We start from the raw sequence: 23,149 nt of genomic DNA on the forward strand, positions 1-23,149 counted from the left end.
TGAGAAGAGTCCATATCTCTAAATAACTACTGCAACTGACATTAATCGGTATCCTAGAATAACTAGCATTGTTACTGTTAAATGAATGAACGTGGAGTAGAGACTGAATTATCCTTCCAGGAAACAACCCCTCTCGGTCAGGATTAGGGTGTATTAGTTGCAGCAGAGTAGAGAAGCTGTATTGCAGTTGTCTGTTCGGTGAATGAACAGAGAATGCCACTTGCCAGTGCTGTCAGTGTCACTTTTTGCAAGCAGTAAATTCATTAAAAAAAAATGTTGAAATATAGGAAGTTTCTGGGTAATGATTCAATAACTGCAACATTTAATAATGGAGCATTGCTAGTGTATCCCTACAAAGGTTATTCCCATGAAAAGTTTTAGGTTTGATTTTTTTTTCCCCCTGCCTGACATCCTGTATAGTAATTTTCACTCTCTTAGCACAAATGTAAATTATTATCAGAGATGGAAAGTGGTGGAGATTCATGGCCAATGTAAGGTGGTTCATTATATTCTTGGAAAAAAGCGGAATGAGGCTCAATAATGACTTTTTTCTCTTCATCAAGGTATATTTCCCTTTGCACAGCAGGTCATCCCTCATGTAGAATAAAGGGATGTTATGCATAATCAGACATAATCAATTAAAAGCTTACATGTAGGTAAAGAAAAATACTATAGCTCCAATTCTGAGATTCAGTCTAGCTGCATTCTGTGTAGGAGATGAGGTGAGGGGACCAGCAGTGGCATTATGCCACCTTTTTTAGTTCCCTGATTCTGGGGCTGACAGAACTGTTTCAATATCCATCAAAAAATCAGAGCAGCCTCTGCGCTGCTTTAACCTACTCCCAGCTGCCTTTGCCCCCAAGCAGCCATTCCAATAGCTGAGAATACTAAGAACATATGGGCTAAACTGTGAGAGTGGCAGCATAGAGCTCCATATTACTTCTCTTCAATTGCACACCTGCATAAGGATTAGTTACACTCTAGTCCTATGAAGCTACATAGAAATTGTAAGATTTCTTTTTGACCCTGCATATTTTCTGATCATTAGAGTTGAGTGAATTGTATGAAAATTCAAAACAACTTCTAACCTACTCTCAGCACAAGCTATTGGGAAATATGATATGTGAATCTGGGGGGAGAGGAAAATGGATATTGATGGGAATTTGGGGGAGTGAAGGAAATGGATATTAATGGCGATTTGGGATTTTCTACTCTTATCCCTAAGCAATGTCATGGTTTAAAGCCAATAACTTGGCATTGATATAATATGTCTACATATGATATAAATGGCTCTTAGCCATGATGGTCAGGGATGCAACCCCGTGCTCAGGGTGACCCTAAACCTCTGACTGCCAGAAGCCAGGAATGGAGTACAGGGGTGGATCACTCCATAATTGCCTCGTTCTGTACACTCCCCATGAAGCTCTTGTACAGGCCATGATTGGAGACAGGATGCAGGGCAAAATGGACCATCGTCTGACCCAATATGGCAACTCTTATGTCAGGACTTCCTTTGAATTCTGTGGAATTTCATAATTAATTAATGGCACGGCACTATCTCAGAAGAGGAGCTGCTATATAAACTTAATTTAATGAAGAGTAAGCCAATCAGGCAAATGGCAATGAGTTTGAAAGTTTTATTCACCAGGACACACTACTTCAAAAGAACACTAGCAAATAGCTCATTGCATTTTTCTCTGTAGAGCTTGGCTGTAAACGTGGTTAAGATGGTAAGGATTAATTGCTATCTCCTTACAGATTTGCTGCTCACATGCTCTTGCTCAAAATGAGCTTTCATTGAAAAGAAAAACAGTTTTAGAAATGAATTAACCCTCTGTGCCTTTTTTTTTAAACTCTTTACACTTGATAACTACAGACAGAGTTCGAACTGACACTTCCACCTATACCACTTTGAAACACAGCATCCCTTCTGGACAGGAAGAACTGATCCTTTTGCAGGAACAGGTGAAGAAGGGAGCAATTACTGTGGATGAAGCACTTGAGAAATTTAAACAATGGCAGAATGAAAAAAGCAGATTAGAAGTTCCACAGCAGGTATATTTCTGAAGGATTATGTTTGCTTGTAGGACATCTTGTCCAAGAGTTTCAAAAATACATACCTAAATTTGGAGTCCTAAATCCATACTTAGGCATCCGGATAAGCATACATCTATACTGCAGCTGTGGTTCCCAGCACTGCCAGACAGACTTGCACGAGCTCTGCTTGAGCTAGTTCACTAACAATGGCAGCATGGACGCTGCAGTGCAGATGCGACTTGGGCTAGCCATACAAGTTCAGACCCAAGAGTTCAGCAGGCACAGATTCAGGCAGCTAGCCTCAGCCTCCACCTATGCTGCTACATCCACACTGCTATTTTTAGCATACTAGCTGAAGCAGAGCTAGCACAAGTCTGTCCGTCCACACTGGGAATCTTGCCACCCAACTGTGGTATAGACATACCCAGGGGCCGTTATTTTCAAAAGTGTTGTGCACCCAGCATCTGATTTCAGTGAGAGCAAGTGGGTTCTCAACATTTAATTTAGGTTGAATATTTTGGTACCTAACTATGGATTTAGAACATAGCTTTTGCACCATTTTGTTGATGTTTTGTTTAATTTTTTTTAATCTTGTTCTTATTGTTTTGATCATCTATGAAAGCTGTGTAACACATATGAAAAATGATTCTTTGAATTCTTCTCCATAAGCCTTCTCTCACTGAATAAGTTGAACGCTTCTCAATTACATGGAGGAGGGGAACCAACTCCCAAAATGAATAGAGCCAGCTAATGGAAGTTTTACCATTTCAGATATATAAGACATTGTATATACATTACATTGGGTTTTATACAGGTCTCAAACAGCTTGCATGCAGAATTACGCGCTACAGTCTAGTATATACATATAGGGATCATTGTATTCCCACCCACCACTAAAATGGAACCACTTTTGTATTGCAACAAATAAATCATTATGCTGGCAGTAGCCCCACCAACAATTATCAGAAGTACAAAGAAGTGAAGTGAAGAATAGGATATCTTCCAGATCCCTTAGAACATGATTCAATTACTGTATCAATATTCATGCTGAATAGTATTTTATTCTGCAGATAGCCCCATTAAAATGCCCCTTTCGATTTGCAGTTCACGAGTAATGCATGGGCTGAAATTTGTTCACACTAAACATTTGTTTTAAACAGAAAATAAATATTTAAGAATCAGTATGTCTTTGCAGACAATCAGTGGGATTACTTGCATAGTAAGATGCTACTTATCATGAATAAAGATGGTAGGATCAGGCCCTAAAGTTTCTTTCTACTAGCACCTTATTTCTCAATTGGCTAGAAAATGGCTACCTCTTGTTATGGCTACAAAGACCAATGCCAACTGTCTAAATCTATGTGGATATGAGTGTAACTGTCATCTAGCCTTGGATATGCTGTAACTTGCTGATGGTTTGGGGCTTAAATTCTGAAACTAAAAGGCTGCACCTATAGAGCAGCATAGCATCCTTTCTTGCCTTTTTAAATGATTTTCCTGTGGTGAGAAGCTAAACGTTCAAAATATTAAAAAGCCAACCTTTTCAGCAATTCATTCATATTTTTTATATTCAACCCTAGTTATTGATTTTTATTGTTGTTTGTATGTTTCTTTTTAAGGAAAAAGTACGCCAACTCAGAGATTGCATTATTGGGAAGAGACCAGAAGAAGCAATTTTGTATGGTAAATTATATCTAAGTAGCATTTCAATACAATGAAGACATGAATTGTGGGATAAATATGCCATATCTCTGCTAAGGTACCAATCCAAATCCCAGGTTGGCCTTTATATCAGGCCCTAGTGAGCACTTTGTGTATCTTGTTTTAAATCACAGGAATGATTTTAAATGCAATAAAGTCTTGATCAACTTTTAGGGTAAATCCTGACCCTTCTGAAGTCAATGAGAGTTTTGCCATTGACTTCAGTTGGGGGCAGGATTTCACCCTCAGTGTCTACCGCTCAGCTTTTCTATAATGCACTGTTTTTCTTAATAAAGTGTTGGGACTAGAAATGGGCAATCAATTTCCTAATAACAGTTTATGTGGTGAATTTAGTCTTTTTTTTTCTTGTTTGTGATTCATCAGTGAACACACATTGGTTTTTACTAACTTGTTCGCTGTTCAAAATTATTCATATTTAGTGCCTGTAAATTGCTCAGGAACTGCTCACTGCAGGAGCTTTTTCACATAGTTAGTATTAATTATTCATTATGTGAGCTGGGTTTTTTTTCCATTATTTAAAGTTATACCATATTGTTTTATTCCTGATGGGATGGCCTGCACTTTAAAAACTACTTGCATTTCTTCCACAAACAAATTTCATTCTGTCTTGAAACTAAGTTTGTTTAACAGTTAGACAAATCTTAAGTCTGAACCTGAAATTTTCCTGCAAATATTTATACAAACAAAACTCCATTCACAGAACATTTGTTAAAAATAGAATGTGAACACAGTCAATACAAAATTCTATTTCTAAATCACAAAATGTTTGCAAATTATTTTTCTCTCTGCTCCCCTAATCAGGAAATCACCACACTACTGTTTTCATGATTACATTGGAAAACGGTGCACTTACGTAGATTTGATGGTTAATGTGTTGTAGTAATTTGATAAAACTCAGTATTCACTGAGTACTCTTTGGAGTACCAAGGAGCATTTTCAAAGTAAATATAAAATAGGTACTTTTAAACAGGTTAATCACTCAGGTAACTAAAAACTGTTCCTAAATATTAATACTAATTGATTAAATTGAGGCCATGTCTACATCTAAAATTTTGCAGCGCTGGTTGTTACAGCTGTATTAGTACAGCTGTATAGGGCCAGCGCTGCAGAGTGGCCACACTTACAGCAACCAGCGCTGCAAGTGGTGTTAGATGTGGCCACACTGCAGCGCTGTTGGGCGGCTTCAAGGGGGGTTCCGGGAACGCGAGAGCAAACCGGGAAAGGAGACCAGCTTCGCCGCGGTTTGCTCTCGCGTTCTCGGAGCCACCCAGCAAACCGCAGGGAAGGAGACCTGCTTGCTCGGGGTTCCGGGAACGAGAGAGCAAACCGGGAAAGAAGACCAGCTTTGCCGCGGTTTGCTCTCGCGTTCCCGGAGCCACCCAGCAAACCGCAGGGAAGGAGACCTGCTTGCTCGGGGTTCCGGGAACGAGAGAGCAAACCGGGAAAGGAGACCAGCTTCGCCGCGGTTTGCTCTCGCGTTCCCGGAGCCACCCAGCAAACCACAGGGAAGGAGACCTGCTTGCTCGGGGTTCCGGGAACGAGAGAGCAAACCGGGAAAGGAGACCAGCTTCGCCGCGGTTTGCTCTCGCGTTCCCCGAACCACCCTGCAAACCTCTGGGAAGGAGACCTGCTTGCTCGGGGTTCCGGGAACGAGAGAGCAAACCGGGAAAGGAGACCAGCTTGATTACCAGAGGCTTCCTCCTTCCACGGAGGTCAAGAAAAGCGCTGGTAAGTGTCTACATTGGATTACCAGCGCTGGATCACCAGCGCTGGATCCTCTACACCCGAGACAAAATGGGAGTACGGCCAGCGCTGCAAACAGGGAGTTGCAGCGCTGGTGGTGCCCTGCAGATGTGTACACCTTCAAAGTTGCAGCGCTGTAACTCCCTCACCAGCGCTGCAACTTTCTGATGTAGACAAGCCCTGAGTGTATGTGAAATCCCATGAAAAAATAGTTCAGTTTGTCCTGCTGTTTAATTTTGACAATTAGTACAGAATAGTAACCTGCTAAAAAAAAAATCTGTCCTTCATATATAGCTATAGGGTGTGTGTGAGTGTACAAGCAATACTGTAGCTATCTATATTTACACACCTATATATTTATCCAATCCAAAGAGGCAAAATACACACACACACACACACACACACACACACACACACACACACATACACACACACACACACACACACACACACACACACTTGCTCTAATGCCAGAAAGATAGTAAAACAAATAGTGCATCTAACAATATTTTTTCCTCCTGGCAGACAAAATCACCATTGAACATCATCCAGATGGTAAGTAATACTAGCTTAATCTTAAAAGTTCACCTTAATATAAGTACATTTCAGAGAGCCACCCTCTGGCAAAAACTACTGCACAAAAATTCCAAGTTATATAGCTGATTCCTTAGATTGAAATAATGCATTTTGGTTAGCTGAGTGATATAGCAGTAACCTAGAGGATTCAGTCTGAAAGTCCCCATGTTGCCAGGAGCTTAGAGTATTGCGCCTGTGAAATGGTTGAACCCCTATCAGGTTTCACAGCAGAGCACACAGACCCTGAGTTAGTATTCAGAATCACTCCCTTCCTAGGGTTTGATTTTATTGGTAGTTCACAAACAAGTTACTTGATATGAACCTCAAACTAAGCTTTCTCTCTGAGCTTGGTTGTCTCCTAGAGTTTCACTCCAGGACCTCCTGTTCTCCTAGTTCTCTCTAGTTTCCTCTTTCCTGAGAGCCACTCTTTCTCTCTCTTAATGAACCACACCTGCCACCTGACCTTCCAGGTCAACAGGAGAGGCCTGCCATTCTGGGTGAAATTTTATTGTGTGCATTAGACAGGTCAGACTAGATAATCAGAGTGTTCCCTTCGAGTCTTAACATCTGTGAATCCTGCTACAGTGTCTTATATTGCTCTGAAGTGAGTCTCTCTAGCTGGCATTCAAAATGGGCATAAGACAGAACTTCATCAACCCTTCTTGAGTGGGAATGACAAGGCAGAGACATAAAAGGAGGAGAAACTGGGAAGAACCTGAAGGGACCCCAGATCCTTCTGAAACAGGTTTTAACTACTGATGCCCTAATTCTTGAGTTCTTACACAACTCCCACTGAGTTAATTGTCAAAATGATGAGTGTAAGGCTGGGACATTAGAAGGTTATATCTCTGTCCACCCAACAGATGTTAATTCGTGGCTTGAAACAAAAATGACAGTAGCATATGTTCTCTTTCTTTAGTTTGTGGGGAAAGCCTTCGTTTTAGAGACCTGCTAAACACCACACCATTTAACAAACAGGTATGTATAGATATTTTCATAGCTCCCACATATGTTTGTTTGAATTCATTTGCAATTGAAATATGGAGATACTTGTTTTCAAACATAGACTCCTTAACCATATCTCCATATCTCACTTTTAGACTCTCAGATTTGATGTCCTATTCAGTAGCCATGTTTGAAGATTAGATTTAGCATGCACACTTATTATTCCATAAATATATTCAGGAAAGCGTTTAGTTATTTGTGTAAATGAGCAGGGGGATAACTGAATTTTGCTTTTTACGAAGTGTGATTTTGAATTTCTTGATATTGCTGCTGATCTTTCTCCCACTAAAATCGTGGAAACTGTGCTATAAACTTCAGTTGAAGCAGGGTCAGGCTCAGTCTTCTACTACATTAACTTGCTATCTTTGGGTCCCCATGTAATACTTTATGTGGCTATTAATATATAATTTAATCATAAAAAATGGGCAGCAAGAGTTTATTTTGATTTGTTTTTCTGGAAAGGCAAGTGGGATTTATCTGATTTTAACAATTACTGCTATTCAATAAGGAGTAAGTGTGTGGCATATGGATGCACGTGTTATTTGCTCAAGCACCGAATATGGACATAGAAAACACTTCGATTTTAATAAAGCTGATTCTCTGATCACAATTAAAATGGCGTTCATTAAGGCATGGATATGATCACATTTTTGTTGCATTCTTATAGAACTGGAGACAAAAATGAATCACCAAAGAAAACCTCCTATGGTAAAGTTTTCAAAAATGCCTAAATGACTTAGGAGTTGAAGAGCTATTTTTAAAAGTGATTTAGGAGTCTAAAAGTCCCATTGAGAGTCAATGAGACTTAATCTCTGAAATGCCAGATTTTTTAAGGTATTTAGGTGCCTAAAGATAGAAAAAAGGTGCCTTAGATTTTCAAAACACATATGCACCTAATTATCATTGAAATCAATGGAGTTAGGCTCCTTGGCACTCCTGAAAATCCCACTAAGCAATTATGCACCTAAGTATCTTTAAGAATCTGGCCAAAGGCACTTTTGCAACATTTACTCATTATCACATACAAACTGCCTTGAGTTTTGTGTGACATTTCCCATAATTTAAAAATCATCCACAATCATGTTCTAAAAATAAATATAAGAGATGATTCAAAGTGATCAAAGGTGATTAAAGAAAATAATTTTGCTTGATGATGATATGAACTGTCTGTAAATTGTTGTCTTCTGATGGCTCTTTGGTAATTTTTGTAGAATGAACTCTTCTCAAGCCAGTTCTGGGTGGACAAGTTTCCACATCATAAAACTTGCCATCAGAATTGAAATTACCATAATTAGCAACCTCATTGCTAATCTTAGTGCCAAGGACTGGATGGGTATGTAGTACCATACTGAGTATCACTCAGTAATGCACCTATGTTTTAAACAACAGTAGTCTATTGTGCCCAGACAGCCAGTGCTGCCCCATGTGCTGACACTGAAAGCCCTGCCGCCAGTTATGCAGGAGTTTACCTGATCAGAGGTGCAGAGCCTCTGTCTGCAAAATGGAAAGGAACAACAGGGCCAGATAGAGGCTCCAAAACATCTGAAGTTAACATAAATTGTATTTGAAAGACCAAAAAGCCAGTACTGACCATTTATTTGTGGGGAGGGGGATTATGTATCATCAGTGTGCATAACTGTACTTTGAATGAACATAGGTCTCCGGAAACATGTCAGACTTATACACCTGGAAATTGTAGTCCTTTGGTCACAGTTCTGCCCCATGAATATGCCTCTAACATATTCTGCTGGAGCCACAACTGGGGTGAGATGGTAACTCAATCTTAGTGCCCATTCCAGCCTTGGCATCTTTGAGACCACCAATATGGGTGGAATGCTGTGGCAATTTTGTTGGTTGTTTTTTCCTGTGAGTGCTTGTTCACTGGGAACTGGATGGAAGTCATTTTACATAGGCCATTCAGTAGCCAACACATAATTATGACGACAGACACTGCTGACTTTTTAAATATGAAAGATGAAAGTGCATGTTAATTTATTCATTTCTCTGTGAGAAAAAGCTTTATCTCCAAGGACTATCTTTATTTCATCATGTCCTGCTCTATTAAACATTCTGTCCTCTTATTGTTATAACTGCTCCAATACAGCTCAACTCCCCAACATACTGCACATGGCCAGGTCACCTACTGGAGTAAAGCAATCCTAGATTTCACTATCTGAACCTGTGGAAGCCCATGGCGATAAAGCATATATGGTTTAATTAAGTTTGTCCAACTATCTATCAAAGACCATATTGCTTCCATAGCTTCATCCAAAAAGCCTTCAGAATAGCATTGAGCTTCTTTCACAAACTGTTAGTTTATTGATTATGAGCACTGTCTTGATTTTCTGGATGCATTTCCCTAGCCCTTCATCTCTCACCAGCATCTTGTTTCTATTCCCACTGCTGGCAGTTATCTCAGTAAACTCACAAACTTAATAATCAGTGGACTCCATTGTGATAGGGAAGGGAATGCATATACAAATATCCATAAGACAGATAATAAGTAGAGAGGGCCTAAACCATAAAATACACAACTTTATTTTGAACACATCCACCAATTCAAAGTGTTCATGAAATATGGAGCCAGTTATTGGATTTCAAATCCTTTGCTTTTCCCTGTTACTAGGAGTGAAATAATTCAAAGTGAATGCCACTCAGTGGAAGAGCTCACAAACACATAGTGTTTCCTTGGAATTATCCCGTAGGCAGGAATGGGAGGAGGCATCACTTAAGCTCCATGGAATGACCAAGACCCAAGATGTTAAAGACCATGGCTGGGATGTTCTTAGAGAGGCCCAGTGTCTTTTTAATACTCCCCAACCTCTCAATCTCCCTCAGACACCACTTCATACTTGCAGCTGCACATACCCAAACAAAGAGGAGGGACTCTTGCATAGTCAGAGGCAAGAGTCAGACCCACCCCAGCTCATTCTCCAACAAAAATGACCAATTCTTATAGAAGCTTCACAGTTTCTCCCTTTAGCATTTTCCATATTTAATACCTTGGAAGAAAAACATTATTTAAGTGGCTGCCAGAAATATAGAAAGGCTATTGGAGAATTTAAAGGAGAATTTTAAAAATTAACATATCACATTCTGTAAAAACAATCACACACTCTAATTATAGACTTTGTGACCTTACTAGATTTTTCAACATTCTATATTATCCTAACTGCTCATGTCGCGTTCATGACTGTTTGTAAATTGTATACATCTTTTTAGTCTGCAACTCGAAACCCACCAGAAAAGGAACAGGTGCCTAAAGATCATTAATGGAGGTAAGAGCATATATAAATTATTTATTTTTATATAAAACAATTCCTAATAAAGTGCTTCATATCTGTGATGCATGCGCTTAACCATGGAATAGAAGTGACATCTCAGCTGTAATCCTGGAGTCACTATTGCAATAAACAGAAATGCACATAGTGCTATAGTATGTAGTGTTCTGTATTATACGTTATGGCCCTGATTTTTAGTCAGAGTTCAGTGTGCCCTCAGTAGTAGAGCGACAGATTTGCACTGAGTCAGAAGCACAACTGGCTTTTGTGTGCAATTAAAAAGTGGGTGCAGTTTTAGGTACAAGTAATTGCACCAGCAAAATTAGAGGCTTTGGGGAAATATGTAGTCTGATATACTGAACAGATATATACTACCATACTATACATATACTGTCACAAAGGTGTTGAATGAAAACCTGTGCTGCATGTAACTAAAAACCATATAATCCAAATATGAGGTCTGTTTCTGCTCTTGCTCACATCTGTGTAAATCAGTAGTGACTCTACTGATGTGAATGGTGGAGAGTGCAGGGGTAAGAGTGGTGCGAGATCAGTATTAGGTGAGCTACCTAGACTGGACAACTGATATATTTTTGTTCATTTCTAGAATCTTTTGAGACTTCTCTAGGTTGCCTGAAAGGGTTTGCATTTTTGTAGTAGGCTTGTGAACTGTACATCCTGCAAAGCAGTATCCAGAGGCCTTGAGACATGGGAAATGGTATTCAGCAGAAATTAGTGAAGGCTCTCAATCACTGGGAAAGCTGGGGTACTGCTATCCAAGAAAAATAAGAAAATCAATGTACCTTTGCCCAGTTCTGTGTATAATTCATAGTTGATAATTTTATGTATAAGAGAGACAAGGATGGTGAGGAAATATCTTTTATTGGACCAACTTCTGCTGGTGAGAGAGACAAGCTTAGCGCTACGAGATGAGGGATTCCTATGCAGCAGTGGCTCTGGGTCCCCTTATTGCAAAGTACACCTTTCAGTAAGGGGATTTCAAAGCAGCAGTAACTTCATTAACCAGCCTCTCAGATACAATGTAGCTCTGAGGGGCACTTTCAAATGTGCCCTTTATTAGTGAACATATGGAATGGAATGAAGGGAAATTAGTATCCTAGCATGAACCTAAAATGCCTCACCAAGGACCACCGCTGACATCAAAGCTAGCCACTGAGTACATACTGGCTCCCTATGTGCTAAGGACTACATAGTTGTACAGATATATCCTCTAGGACCACAGGTACCTCACTTCTATGGCAGAACTAAATCAATGCTGCAAATTATTTTCACGTAAGGGGAGCAACTTTAGATTCTAGCTGGAACACTGTGAGAGATGAAAGCTGTCCAAGGAATGCACTCAATCAAGCATTTTCTAGGTGTTCTGGACTCACCCAATCTCTGGCCAGCCTTACACACTTGTGGGTTACACCTGCACTTCCAGCCCCTTGGCAGAACAGGGTGGGTTCAGGTTGCTTGCACCTCTGTACCCTAATTTAGGTGCTCACAGCCTGTGTCTTGTCATCAGAAGTTGCTGGAACCCAAGGAGTGACCCAAGCCAAAAGTCATTCACTAACAGCGAAATATACAAATGTGTAGTAGAAAGTGTGAACAACATGGGAAATATCTGAAATGTTTTTATTGCTATGATGTGTACCTCTTCTGTTGATTGCACCCATGTATTGGACAGCATGATAGTAAAGAGTTAACTCAGTCTTGGGTGGTTTTACACATCTGCAGAAAGGCAGACAATGGTTGTAAATCCTTGATGCTTGACAAACAATATGGATGTCATAAGATGTTGCTCTTTTGTCACTATCCAAGGGGAGCACAACCACCCCTAGCTTATGGCAGAACCAGGGCCCTACAGAGAGAAAATCAGAAGAAAGAATTTGGAAATTGTTAAAAGCACTGGCCCTGAAGGCAGAGGCAGGTCTGCAAAAAAAGACTGTAATCCAGTCCCCAGGAGAGTGGGGGTAAATTGGACCTAACTAAGGCTTGCTGTGGATATGCTATGCTTAGATAAGATGCCATGTGCGTGGACCTTTTGTTGTTCTAACCCTTGTCTGTCTGATTGATTTAGTACTATGCATGAATACATAATGTTTTGTTTTGAAAAAAATGATCTAGATCACTGCCTTTTCATTTAGTCACAGGTTCCTGAATGGAAGCCTGTAGCAGGGGCCGAATATAGTTGGATCTGCTGGGGAAACACAGTTGGTAAACAGGGGTTTTGTAACCTGGGAACCCAATCTATAAGTGGGACGAATCACAGGATTCCACTCTGAGGTGTTGGCACTGGGTCTGGCACTTGGAAGGCTACCCATGAAGAGACCGAGAGAGAGCTCAAAGGTAGAGCTTATCCTGGAACAGTGACAGCAGGATACAAGAGAATGGCCTATTATTTTCAAAGAGATTTCCCTTCACCAGAGAATTTGGAGCTGTCACTGGAAAGTTAACCACTGAGGTTTTTTGCTGTTTCTTTTTACATTATATTCTGTTTGTATGCTGTTTATTTCCAGCACCACAACTGGTTAATAAAGTGATCACTGAGGTAAAACATACAAAGGTATTAATGTAAGGAGGCTCTTTGCAGAGCAACACTAATTAGCTATCAGCTATAGCCATTCAGTAATCTGTCATTTAAATGATGAGAGGATTATGTGTATTTACTACTCCCGTTTTCAGCAGCAGCAGAGTTTGCTGATGGGCTTTGTTAATGAATGTGACCTTTTCACTTTGGGCATCTCATTATATCCTGTTGGAATATTAACTGCTCTCTCTAGTAGTTCTCTGACAACCTATACTATTGCATATTTTATCTCAAGGACTCTGTTTTAATCACCAGTTGCTACCTGCACTTTCTTTTCTGATCCATATATTGCTTTTAAAACTATTTTCAACATTGTGGAATGATAAGAGTTATTAGGATTGATTGCTTAGAATAGGGGTAGGCAACCTATGGTACACGTGCCAAAGGCAGCATGCAAGCTGATTTTCAGTGGCACTCGCACTTCCTGGGTCCTGGCCACTGGTCTGGGGGGGCTCTGCATTTTAATTTAATTTTTAAATTAAGCTTCTTAAACATTTTAAAACCCTTATCTACTTTACATACAACAATAGTTCTGTTATATATTATAGACTTATAGAAAGAGACCTTCTAAAAACATTAAAATGTATTACTGGCACACAAAACCTTAAATTAGTGAATAAATGAAGACTCGGCACACTTCTGAAAGGTTACCGACCCCTGGCTTAGAAGATATAGAGATAGATAAATAGAATATTACTGCATTTATAGTCTTCCTGTCAATGCAGTCCTTAGTCTCTCTTCTGAGATTGCCAACAAGAGTGCCAGACATGATCCATCAAGACCTGAACTGAGACCACCAATTAATTTCACAAAATTTATCAATTACTTTTCCTTCATTCTGGACCTAAGGTGAATTTGAACCGATTGCCGAGAAATGAAAGTTGATACATCCTGTTGCCAGCCCACTGAAGAACCCAGTCCATCTGAACAAGTTAACGAGTTATGCAGCCTTACACAGAGAAGAATGATCATGTCATGAAAGCACAGGGCTGAAAGAAGATCTACATGCTGTTCCTGAAACTGCCACAGTCCTCCTTCAACAAGTCACTTGTGGCCTGATTTCATGCATGCTGGGCACCAGCAGCTCTTGTTGTCAGTGGCAGCTGAGTGTATGCAGAAGCTTTGAAAACTGGAGCATTAATCTCTTGTGCCTCAGTCTCCTATCTGCAAAATGGGCTAATTATACCTACCTGACAAGGATGGTCAGACTTCACTTTAAAATGTTTAAGTTATAGAAGTGAAAAGTGTTACTATATTTATTGATATATGATATAATGATACATTAATTGCAGAATTATGTTATAAGAGGAGGAGATAACATACCCCTTTAACTAAAACTAATATTGCATCTGTCTCCAGAAATAGGCTATTGTAGCCACCATTATAAAGCTCAACTTTAGCCAACACTTACCTTTCAGTGGTATGTGAGTTATTCCGCTAAGCAAGGGGGAACACTGCAGTATACTATATTAGAACCACTGTATGGTAATGGGTGGCACGGCCTATTTTCAACATTTTAAAAGTAATCTTAATATGAAGCGCTCTGAAACTTGCTGTCCTTCATTTAAATGAAGGAGGGTGGATTGATAGTGTTCCTGCTGTGTTTCCCGTTAGTGTCAATGAAACTGATGGATTTCCTGCTTTCTAAAGTTCAATATTCAGGCTCTTCCAAGATTGGACTGTCAGTCAGTTTCATGAACACTTTGCCACTGCTGCTGCTACAGCACATATGGCAGGGAAGTAACATGGGAAATGGGAGGGAGACCACCATACTGAGAATAAACGAGCAATAGGGGAGACAGTTAACATATGGAAGAGAGATGGAAAAGAGACATTACAAGAAAATAGATCTTCCTCCTGAGACTAGGTTTCGATCACATTCTAATCTCTTCTTCTCCGTGGTGGTGTCACTGCTCCCTCTCTCCTGATGAGAAAGGGATGGTTAAAACATCAGTACTTTCTGAGGCATGAAGATAGAGGCAATCATTATTCTATCACATTCTTTTCACACATTTCCAGAGTGTACGTGAGGAGCGAGGTTGGAGAACTGGTTTGCCAGGAAGAATCTACATACTTTACAGGTTGCTGACAGTTAATGTTGGTTGAAGAAATATTTACTTTTGCTCCTTGCTCTGTGAACCCCCTTAGAAAGATCACAGACTGCCGGGAGACCGATGATGACATAAGAAAGGGGAGGGGGAGGGATTGTGCTGCTGACTGAGATCCATAAGCGTGGGGCATTATTGTTCTGTGGCCTCTTGCCCTCTGCTTATATTTGCAGCACTTCTGCCTTTGTACACCTGCCAGGGCCACACCTCATGGGAAAGAAACTACTTCCTCAGTGAACACAGCAAAGCACCAAAGTTTTTATATTAGTTAGTTCCCTTCCATACCATTTTGCCCAGGAGTAGAATGTACAATATGAGCCAATATCAATAACAAAGCCATTTATTCCCTTTGTTTAGGCTTTTTGAGCCCAAATTTCTAAAACTCAGCTCTGTGCTTCATCAGTAATGTCATTTAAAATATGACCTTTTTCTGACTCACTGCAGCTATTGCTTTTAGCTGAACTTTATCCTGTTTTATTGTTGCTTTTGTAATCAAACAGAATGTTTATGTGCCTTTTGGGATTAAATGAGTCCTCAGAATTGTCTGGCCACTTCAGGTCAGTGCCTTCACTTCCACATACCATCATTGCACCGAGAGACTTCTGAAGACATTTATCGCTCTTTCACGCAGTTCCCAGCTGGATGAGACTTTAAAGATGGGTGCTGAATATGCTATTCTCTGCGTCCCTTTGTCCCCAGCTCTTGGGCAGGACACTGGGTCCACAAGTGTCACTCTGGGTGCAGAGCTTGGCCTTTGGAATCAATATTAAATTCACTCATTCTTTAGAGCTGGTAAAACATTGGTATTTAACAGGTTTATGCAAAGTTAAAGGGCCAAAGTTAAACTATTCAGCTGTAAAAAGCAGTGACAGAAACAAATTTAAGCACCGTCCCCTATGTAGATATCACCGTGTGGGGTGCAATCCCAATCACTTAGGGTTGTTTCTCCACCTGGCCTGCAACTTGGATGCCTCACAATGCCTTGCTGTTGTAGCTGCCAACCTGAGCCTCACAAACAGCCTAACAGCATGCAGATCACACCTTGAGTGTCTGTGTATAGCTGTATAGCTTGTATAATTAGGGCTCCACCAGATTCACAGCCATGAAAAATATGTCACGGATCGTGAAATCTGGTCTCCCCCTGTGAAATCAGGTCTTTTGGGGGCTTTTACCCTATACTATACAGATTTCATGGGGGAAACCATTGTTTCTCAAATTGGGTGTCTTGACCCAAAAGGGAGTTGCAGGGGAGTTGCAAGGTTGTTTTAGGGGGGTTGTAGTATGCTACTCTTGCTTCTGTGCTGCTTTCAGAGCTGGCTGGCCAGAGAGCGGTGGCTGTTGGCTGAGTACCCAGCTCTGAAGGCAGCACCCTGCCCATGGCAGCGCAGAAGTAATGGTGGCAATACCATACCATGCCACCCTTACTTCTGCATTGCTTCCTTCAGAGCTGGGTGGCTGAACAGCAACAGCTGCTGATGGAGGGCACAGCTCAGCAGGCAACAGCATAGAAGTAAGGGTGGCAATACCATATGATGCCATCCTTCCTTTTGCGCTGTTGCTGGCAATGGCTCTGCCTTAAGAGCTGGGCTCCCAGCCAGAAGCCACTGCTCTCCAGCTGCCCAGTGCTGAAGACAGGCTTTTCTTTAGTCCCCTGGACTGCTTGTACAGATTGCCCCATGCAGACGGCTCCCTGTCAGCCTCAGCAGGGGTTTCTAGTTCTATCTGTCCCTAACCTTGACTCCAAGCATGCTGCGGATGAGATCAGAGGACTGGTGCAGCTATTTTAGTTGTAGGCCCTTTTGGTAGGGCCCCCTAAAGGCTCAGACTGGAGCACCAGAAGCTGGCAAACTCTAAGTGGCTGTTACATAGGACTCAGCATGACCTAAAAGTGAACAAATTCCAACTACTGCATTAAATACCTTGCCTCCCTTTTCAACATTTCAGGCCAGATCCTCAGCTGGTGTGAATGGGCATAGCTCCGCTGATTTCAGTGGAGCTATGCCAACTTCTACCAACTAAGGATCCGGATCTTCATCTCTACTGAAGGAACTACAGCAGGAGAAAACCATTAAGATGAAAAAGTCTGTTAAAACAGTAGGCAAACTGAAGATTGCTAAAATGAGATAAATCATGCAGTGGGAGAACTCTGGATTAGCAAGTGGTGATCTGTCACTTTTAGAAAATTGCTGCACCAGTAAGAGAGGAAAGGCTAGGGGAAGAGAGAATTACATATGGGAGAATAACTTACAAGATAAAATTTATTCAGCAAATTTTGCCAGTGTTCTTGTTTATGACAGAATAGAGTGTCATGGACAAAATAGATTGTCCCTTTCCTTCAAAAAACTGATTTAGTCCGAACCCTTCTGGTCTCGTCTTTGACAAAATTTGAGTTGGAGACCTAGCTCAAAGGAAAACAATACCACACTGGTAGTGGCCTGTGTTTTTGAAAAGCAGGACATGCTCATCGAGAGGCATATATGCCTGCTGCATAAAATAGAGTACTGCTACCTGTTGTACAAAAGTGCACTAACAAGAATGACAAAGGAGTGTGCTACAACTTTTTCCTTTTACATCACATCTGGCCCTGCCAAGTTAACAGCAAGATATGTTGGAAATGGAATATATTTTACATTCACCACTGAAGAGAAGATGCATTTACAGAGTGACATTTTCAAATCCTTTATAAAAACTGGATAGCTGAGCTTTTTGTTCCTGATTTAAAATCTATTGAAGTCAATGGAAAGATTCCAAATTTTTTTCAACAGGCTTTCAGCCATTCTCTTCATGTATGTCTGACCTGAAACCAAAGTGATGAAATACATTTACTGATAGCAGTCAGATGAATCCTAAACTGGATTGTGTGTTTTTTGTTTAACTTTGACAAATCAGGCCACTAATGCAACAACATAGTAAAAGGAATTGGGGGATATAGGCCTGTACTACTTAAGTCAATAGATATTTATTACTGTCTTTGGGGGCAGGCTCATCCCCTGCATCCCTGAAATAACTCTTGCTACTTTTTGTAACATCAGACCAGCAGCCTTCAATGTGGAACAATCCTAAAAGAGAAGTAAATAGTTCCTTATACCATGACATTCTTCCCAGCATTTTGCTATGAATTTTGAAGCAGATCCTCAGCTGGAGCAAATGTGTATATAGTTACACTGAAATCAGTGGATCCATTCATTTTTAAACTAGCTGAGGATTTGAGCCTTTTTATTGTCTTGCAATAAACTATTCAAAGTGTGTGAAAACATGTCTTCATAATTTTACACTGACATTCTGCTATTGCATTTTTGCTGGGGCATGGAAAGGAAGACATATTTGAGTGTGAATCATAAAATACATGCATTAGTGAAATGCAAATTAGCAAGGCTCCTTGCACAAATAAACATTCAAAAGTATGCTTCTCTGGCCAAATTCTCTTCTGCCTTCAGCACTGCAGCTTTCATGTGGTGTTCACTCCTTTTATCAAACTGAGTTCTATGCATGTAGAAAGAGCAGAGTTGAAATCCTGAATGTGGATCTGAAAGCAGAATTAATGCTCTTGATGCTTTATCTAAACCTTCAAGAAATGTTGTATTTGATCATGTACCTACCCATTGCTAAAAGTTTATTCAATAATATGCATTTTTATTATTCCCTGCAGTGCACCTCTCCATTCTGTCTTGCATCAGCTGCCTCTGTTCAGCATCCCACACACGTATCCAATCTACATCTTGACTTACGCTCAATCTACTGCACATATTGCTAAGAAAATGACCATGCTCTCATCACTGCAGTTTCTGCACCTTGGAATCATATGATTTGGGTGATCCTGGCAAAAGTCCAGCATTGCTGAAGAAAGCAGTAATAAAATTTTCTTGTCAAGTCAGCACTAAATTTTACACTCTTTCCTTGCTGTTCCTTTCAGTTGATTCTCTAAATGAGAGGTTAAGAAAAAAACCGTGCCTTGTTTTGTGTATTGTATTTTATCCTCATTTCAACTGCTACAAAACTGTTAGAGAAGTGCAGCTAAAAAGTGCCACTAAAAAGCTGAATAAGATGCTTGATTTAAATGGACTCACATGCACACAACTGATGAAGTTATAAAGACAGAGAAATTGTATGTTTTCCTTTCTGTTGTTTAAAAACATTTTTATACAAATTTGTAATGTCTGTTTATACAGGAAACTTGCCTCTGTTGCCTGGAGGAATGACTGTGTTCTAATTAGAGCTACTTTCTAACAGCCATGTCTTTGTATATTAAGTTTGGAAGTAAATCAGGACACGTTATCTGCAGCTATAAGCATGATTACAAAAAATAATGTTTACAAGGCAGGTTTGTGTTTGTTTGTGTATGTATGTTAAAAGTGTGCCTAGGGTAAACTAGAAACACAGAACCAGGCTCTGACCTCTGGTAAACCCATGCAATCCTAGTAAAACACATGCAGTGACTGGCATAGCCAAGCAGAATTTGACTCAAATTGTGGTCTGCATTCACATAGCAACATACTCAGAGATTGAAATGAGCACCCTCAGTTGTGCAGGAAAACTTACAAGATTTGAAGAAATGACCCTTTTTATCCACACAAGGGAAATGTACAGGTATGAATATGCAAGTTACACTCTAGCCAGTATTGTATCCTGGAGATTGCACTCACACAGTGCGAGAACTGATTGAAGTGTTCGTTGCCAGCAATTTGGTTGTTGGTTTTTCTATCTGAGAATAATTTTTGCAGGTCATGAATTTTACTGATTTTTTTGGTTATTTGTTATTGATTGACAAATAATTTTTCTCAACACATTTAGGCCTGTGCCTTATTCATGCACTGTTCACAGTAAGTCATATCAGACATTCAAAATTCTCAGTCTGCCCTTTCAGCTGTGTAAGTAGGCAACTAAGTCACCTGATATTGTTTCTGTTCCCTGACTGGATGATCTAATGTAAGCATCTCCAGTGTGAATATTCTTGTTAATGCACAAGCACCTGAATATGTTTGAATAAAAGTTCCTCCCTGAACAAAATACCAATGTCTATGGAAAAGAAAAGACTCTGAACATGATCAGATTGAGGAATGATTCAGGTGAGTGAACATGTTCACTTAGACTTTTTCCTACTGTTTGCCCTGATTTAGCAAAGTGTTATTTGTGACAAGAAAGAGAACTGTTACAAAGAGAGATGATCTGAAGAGCCAGTGTTTGGATCTGGTTTAGATTTAAAGTAGAGTTCAGGTCTGGATTTGACCCCAACAAAATCTTGTGAGGTATTTTCATAAAGTTGTCTGCCACATCTGTTTATAATTTTAAGATGATTAGGGCTGGTGGAAAAATTTCTTTTGAAGCTGTTTCACCATAGAAAATTGGGTTTTTGACTAAATGTAATTTTTTTGTGAAAAGTGTCTGCTTTCTGTAGCAAATTTCTCATTTCATTAAAATCCCAAACCTGAAAACTATTGGTTTTGGCTGGAAATGTTTGGTTTTACTAGGAAAAATCAGAATGTTCTGTGACAAATAAAGACAAAACAATTTTTTTTCCCTCCGGGGGGGAAAAAAAACAAAACATTTTCCCACCCGCTCTAGTTTGGACTGAGGGTTTTGATTCCAGCCTATTTCTAGTTCTGCTCTTACTCTTAATCTGCTGCTACCCCTCTTAATACCCGCCCACATACACACACACACCCCAATGGTTACCTCAAGTCATTTGCTTGCCTGGTGACATTAAACCAACTGTGTGGATTGCCAGGGTCTCCCTGAAGGAAGAGAGGCCTATGCAATGTTTGGGCCTGTGTTTCTTTTCTCCTAAACCCCAGAATGGGTGACTTCCAGCGGACCTTAGCCAGAAGGCTGACTTTCCACCTCCAGACCTGTACAGTGGACCACCTGGGTGTTGAGGGGCTGAGTGAGTACAGCACCCAGTCATGTCCTAAGAAGGCAGTGAGGAAAAACTAAGCTTTAATAGGCACATTGAGCTCAGGAGGAATTTTTTTGTTCTTGGAGAACAGTGTTCGACAATGATCAGTTAAAACTCTTGAAAATAATATATCTTAGTTACCGTTTTTGCTTTTCTTCTGTTCAACTTGCTATTGCATGTCTCTTCTGTTCTTCCGTGATTTATGTGAGGCTGTTACTTTTGATGACAAAAATATCACAAGGGCACAGATTTAGCTTGACATTGTCTCTGACTGGCCAAATTTTGTAAAAATATAGGCATTAATTCTTCAGTCTTAACACAGGCACCAGACTCATACAAATGAGCATCAGTTTGCTATTGATTATTAAGTAAGTGCTATATGACATAGCGTTTGCTCTGAGGGGCTAACAGTATAAAGTGAGATGGTGCAAATCAGATGACAATTCTTTGGTGTTAATAATTAGAATATTTTCACTAGTTTCCTTCAGTCTGCTCAAACTATTGGTTAGTTTTTGTGAATATATAGATCTTGGGTTCTCAGCACGGATGTTGAAACTGCCAGCAAGTGACAGGAGGTCACAACCACCCTGCCATTCCCATATTGCTAAGTGGGGAGGGGCGTATATGCATACTAGCTAGACCAGGGGTAGGCAACCTATGGCACGTGTGCCAAAGGTGGCACACCAGGTGATTTTCAGTGGCGCTTACACTGCCTGGTTCTGGCCACTGGTCCGGGGGCTCTGCATTTTAATTTAATTTTAAATGAAGCTTCTTAAACATTTTTAAAACCTTATTCACTTTGCATACAACAATAGTTTAGTTATATATTATAGACTTAGAGAAAGAGCCCTTCTAAAAATGTTAACATGTATTACTGGCACACGAAAACTTAAATCAGGGTAAATAAATGAAGACTCGGCACACCACTTCTGAAAGGTTGCTAACCCCTGAGCTAGACTAAGGAGTCCCATGTGCAGTATTTAAGAATTTTAGAAATTTTTCAAAAGGAACACCACAAGTCCGAAGAACAGCAAGAAACAATTATAGCAAGAAAACCACTCCAAAGGGTGGCATTCCAATTTGATGAGCTTTGGTTATTGGTAATTATAAAATGCAACCAGAATTGCTTCCACCATTACATATTTTCTAGATGTTATTATCTTCAGTATTTTTGTTATTTTTCAATTGATTTTTTTCAATCCAGTTTTAAATGAGTACAGTTTAGTGTATGGAAAGATAAATTTGGTGTTTTCATTGCTCTTTACTTATCAGTAAATCTTGTAGCACCTTCATGGATGTGTTTTGTACACTCTTATTACATGTTATGTGTTTGTACAGTGCCTAGAACAATGGTTCTTAGTTGAACTTTTAAATTAATTAATTAAATAACAATACTAATAACTGTTATTTTCTTACATATCCTTTTTAATGATACACACTTAGCCAAAACAAATTCAAAGCCTTATTCTCTAATAACTTATTTGTTTATAGCTTATATGAGGATTAATAACCTACCCTAGAGGTGCATATGGAAATACTGCAGCAGACAGTAAAACAAGAGGATTATAATATTGCATTGCACACAAAAGAGGAGAAAAGCAGATATTTTTGCTTTTGGCCTTATGGTTATCCTCTCTTTTCCACAGTCCTGAATTAGATCCAAATATCTGTAGCTTAGAAGTCACTAAAACCCTGAGACATTATCCTCTTCAGAGGGAAGGGGTACTCATTAGTGTCCATTGGGTGTGGAAAGGAGTGTGGCCTCTTAAACACATGGAACCTGAGGCTCTGCAGGGAATCCTACTCCCAGCCCCATGGATTTTTGGGTATCCAGACCAGATGTTCATCAGTGTTTTGCTCTTTACCACGTGGCCAATGGGCTTGGTCTAAAGCCTACTAAAGTCAATGGAAGTCTTTCTGTTGACTTCAGTGGGCTCTGAATCAGACTCTATTTTGGTTCTTATAAGGAGAAATACTGAATCCCCATTTGCTGCAAGGCAAAAGACACAGAGAGAGACTTCTGAGAAATGAAGGAAGAGATGACATCATTGCTATAATGTAGACAGGTCAGCAAGAAAAGCAGCATAAAAACTCAGTCAAATTCAGCTCTCATATAATTGCGTACAACTCCCAGTGAAGTCAATGGAATTTGTAGGCACAAATTCTAGGACATAATCATTCTGATTCAGGA

The 23,149-nt window shown here is 40.0% G+C and overlaps 1 protein-coding gene across 4 annotated transcripts in view; it reads left to right on the forward strand.

The window, feature by feature from the left end:
- The window catches only part of BANK1 (B cell scaffold protein with ankyrin repeats 1), a 292,299-nt gene extending 271,799 nt beyond the window's left edge, over positions 1–20,500 (forward strand). For 3 of the 4 annotated variants that reach the window (XM_030564611.1, XM_030564613.1, XM_030564614.1), the window contains 6 exons: positions 1,877–2,055; positions 3,657–3,720; positions 6,028–6,057; positions 6,998–7,056; positions 10,306–10,361; positions 18,715–20,500. In XM_030564611.1, coding sequence (XP_030420471.1) covers positions 1,877–2,055; positions 3,657–3,720; positions 6,028–6,057; positions 6,998–7,056; positions 10,306–10,356 — 383 coding nt within the window. In that variant the 3' untranslated portion in view covers positions 10,357–10,361; positions 18,715–20,500. Of the gene's footprint in view, positions 1–1,876; positions 2,056–3,656; positions 3,721–6,027; positions 6,058–6,997; positions 7,057–10,305; positions 10,362–12,514; positions 13,030–18,714 lie in introns of those variants that run through there. The other variant, XM_030564612.1, reaches the window with a different exon arrangement.
- The last annotated feature ends 2,649 nt before the right edge of the window (positions 20,501–23,149 follow it).

Source organism: Gopherus evgoodei, chromosome 5 (assembly GCF_007399415.2).
Source record: "Gopherus evgoodei ecotype Sinaloan lineage chromosome 5, rGopEvg1_v1.p, whole genome shotgun sequence".
Lineage (NCBI taxonomy): Eukaryota > Metazoa > Chordata > Testudines > Testudinidae > Gopherus > Gopherus evgoodei.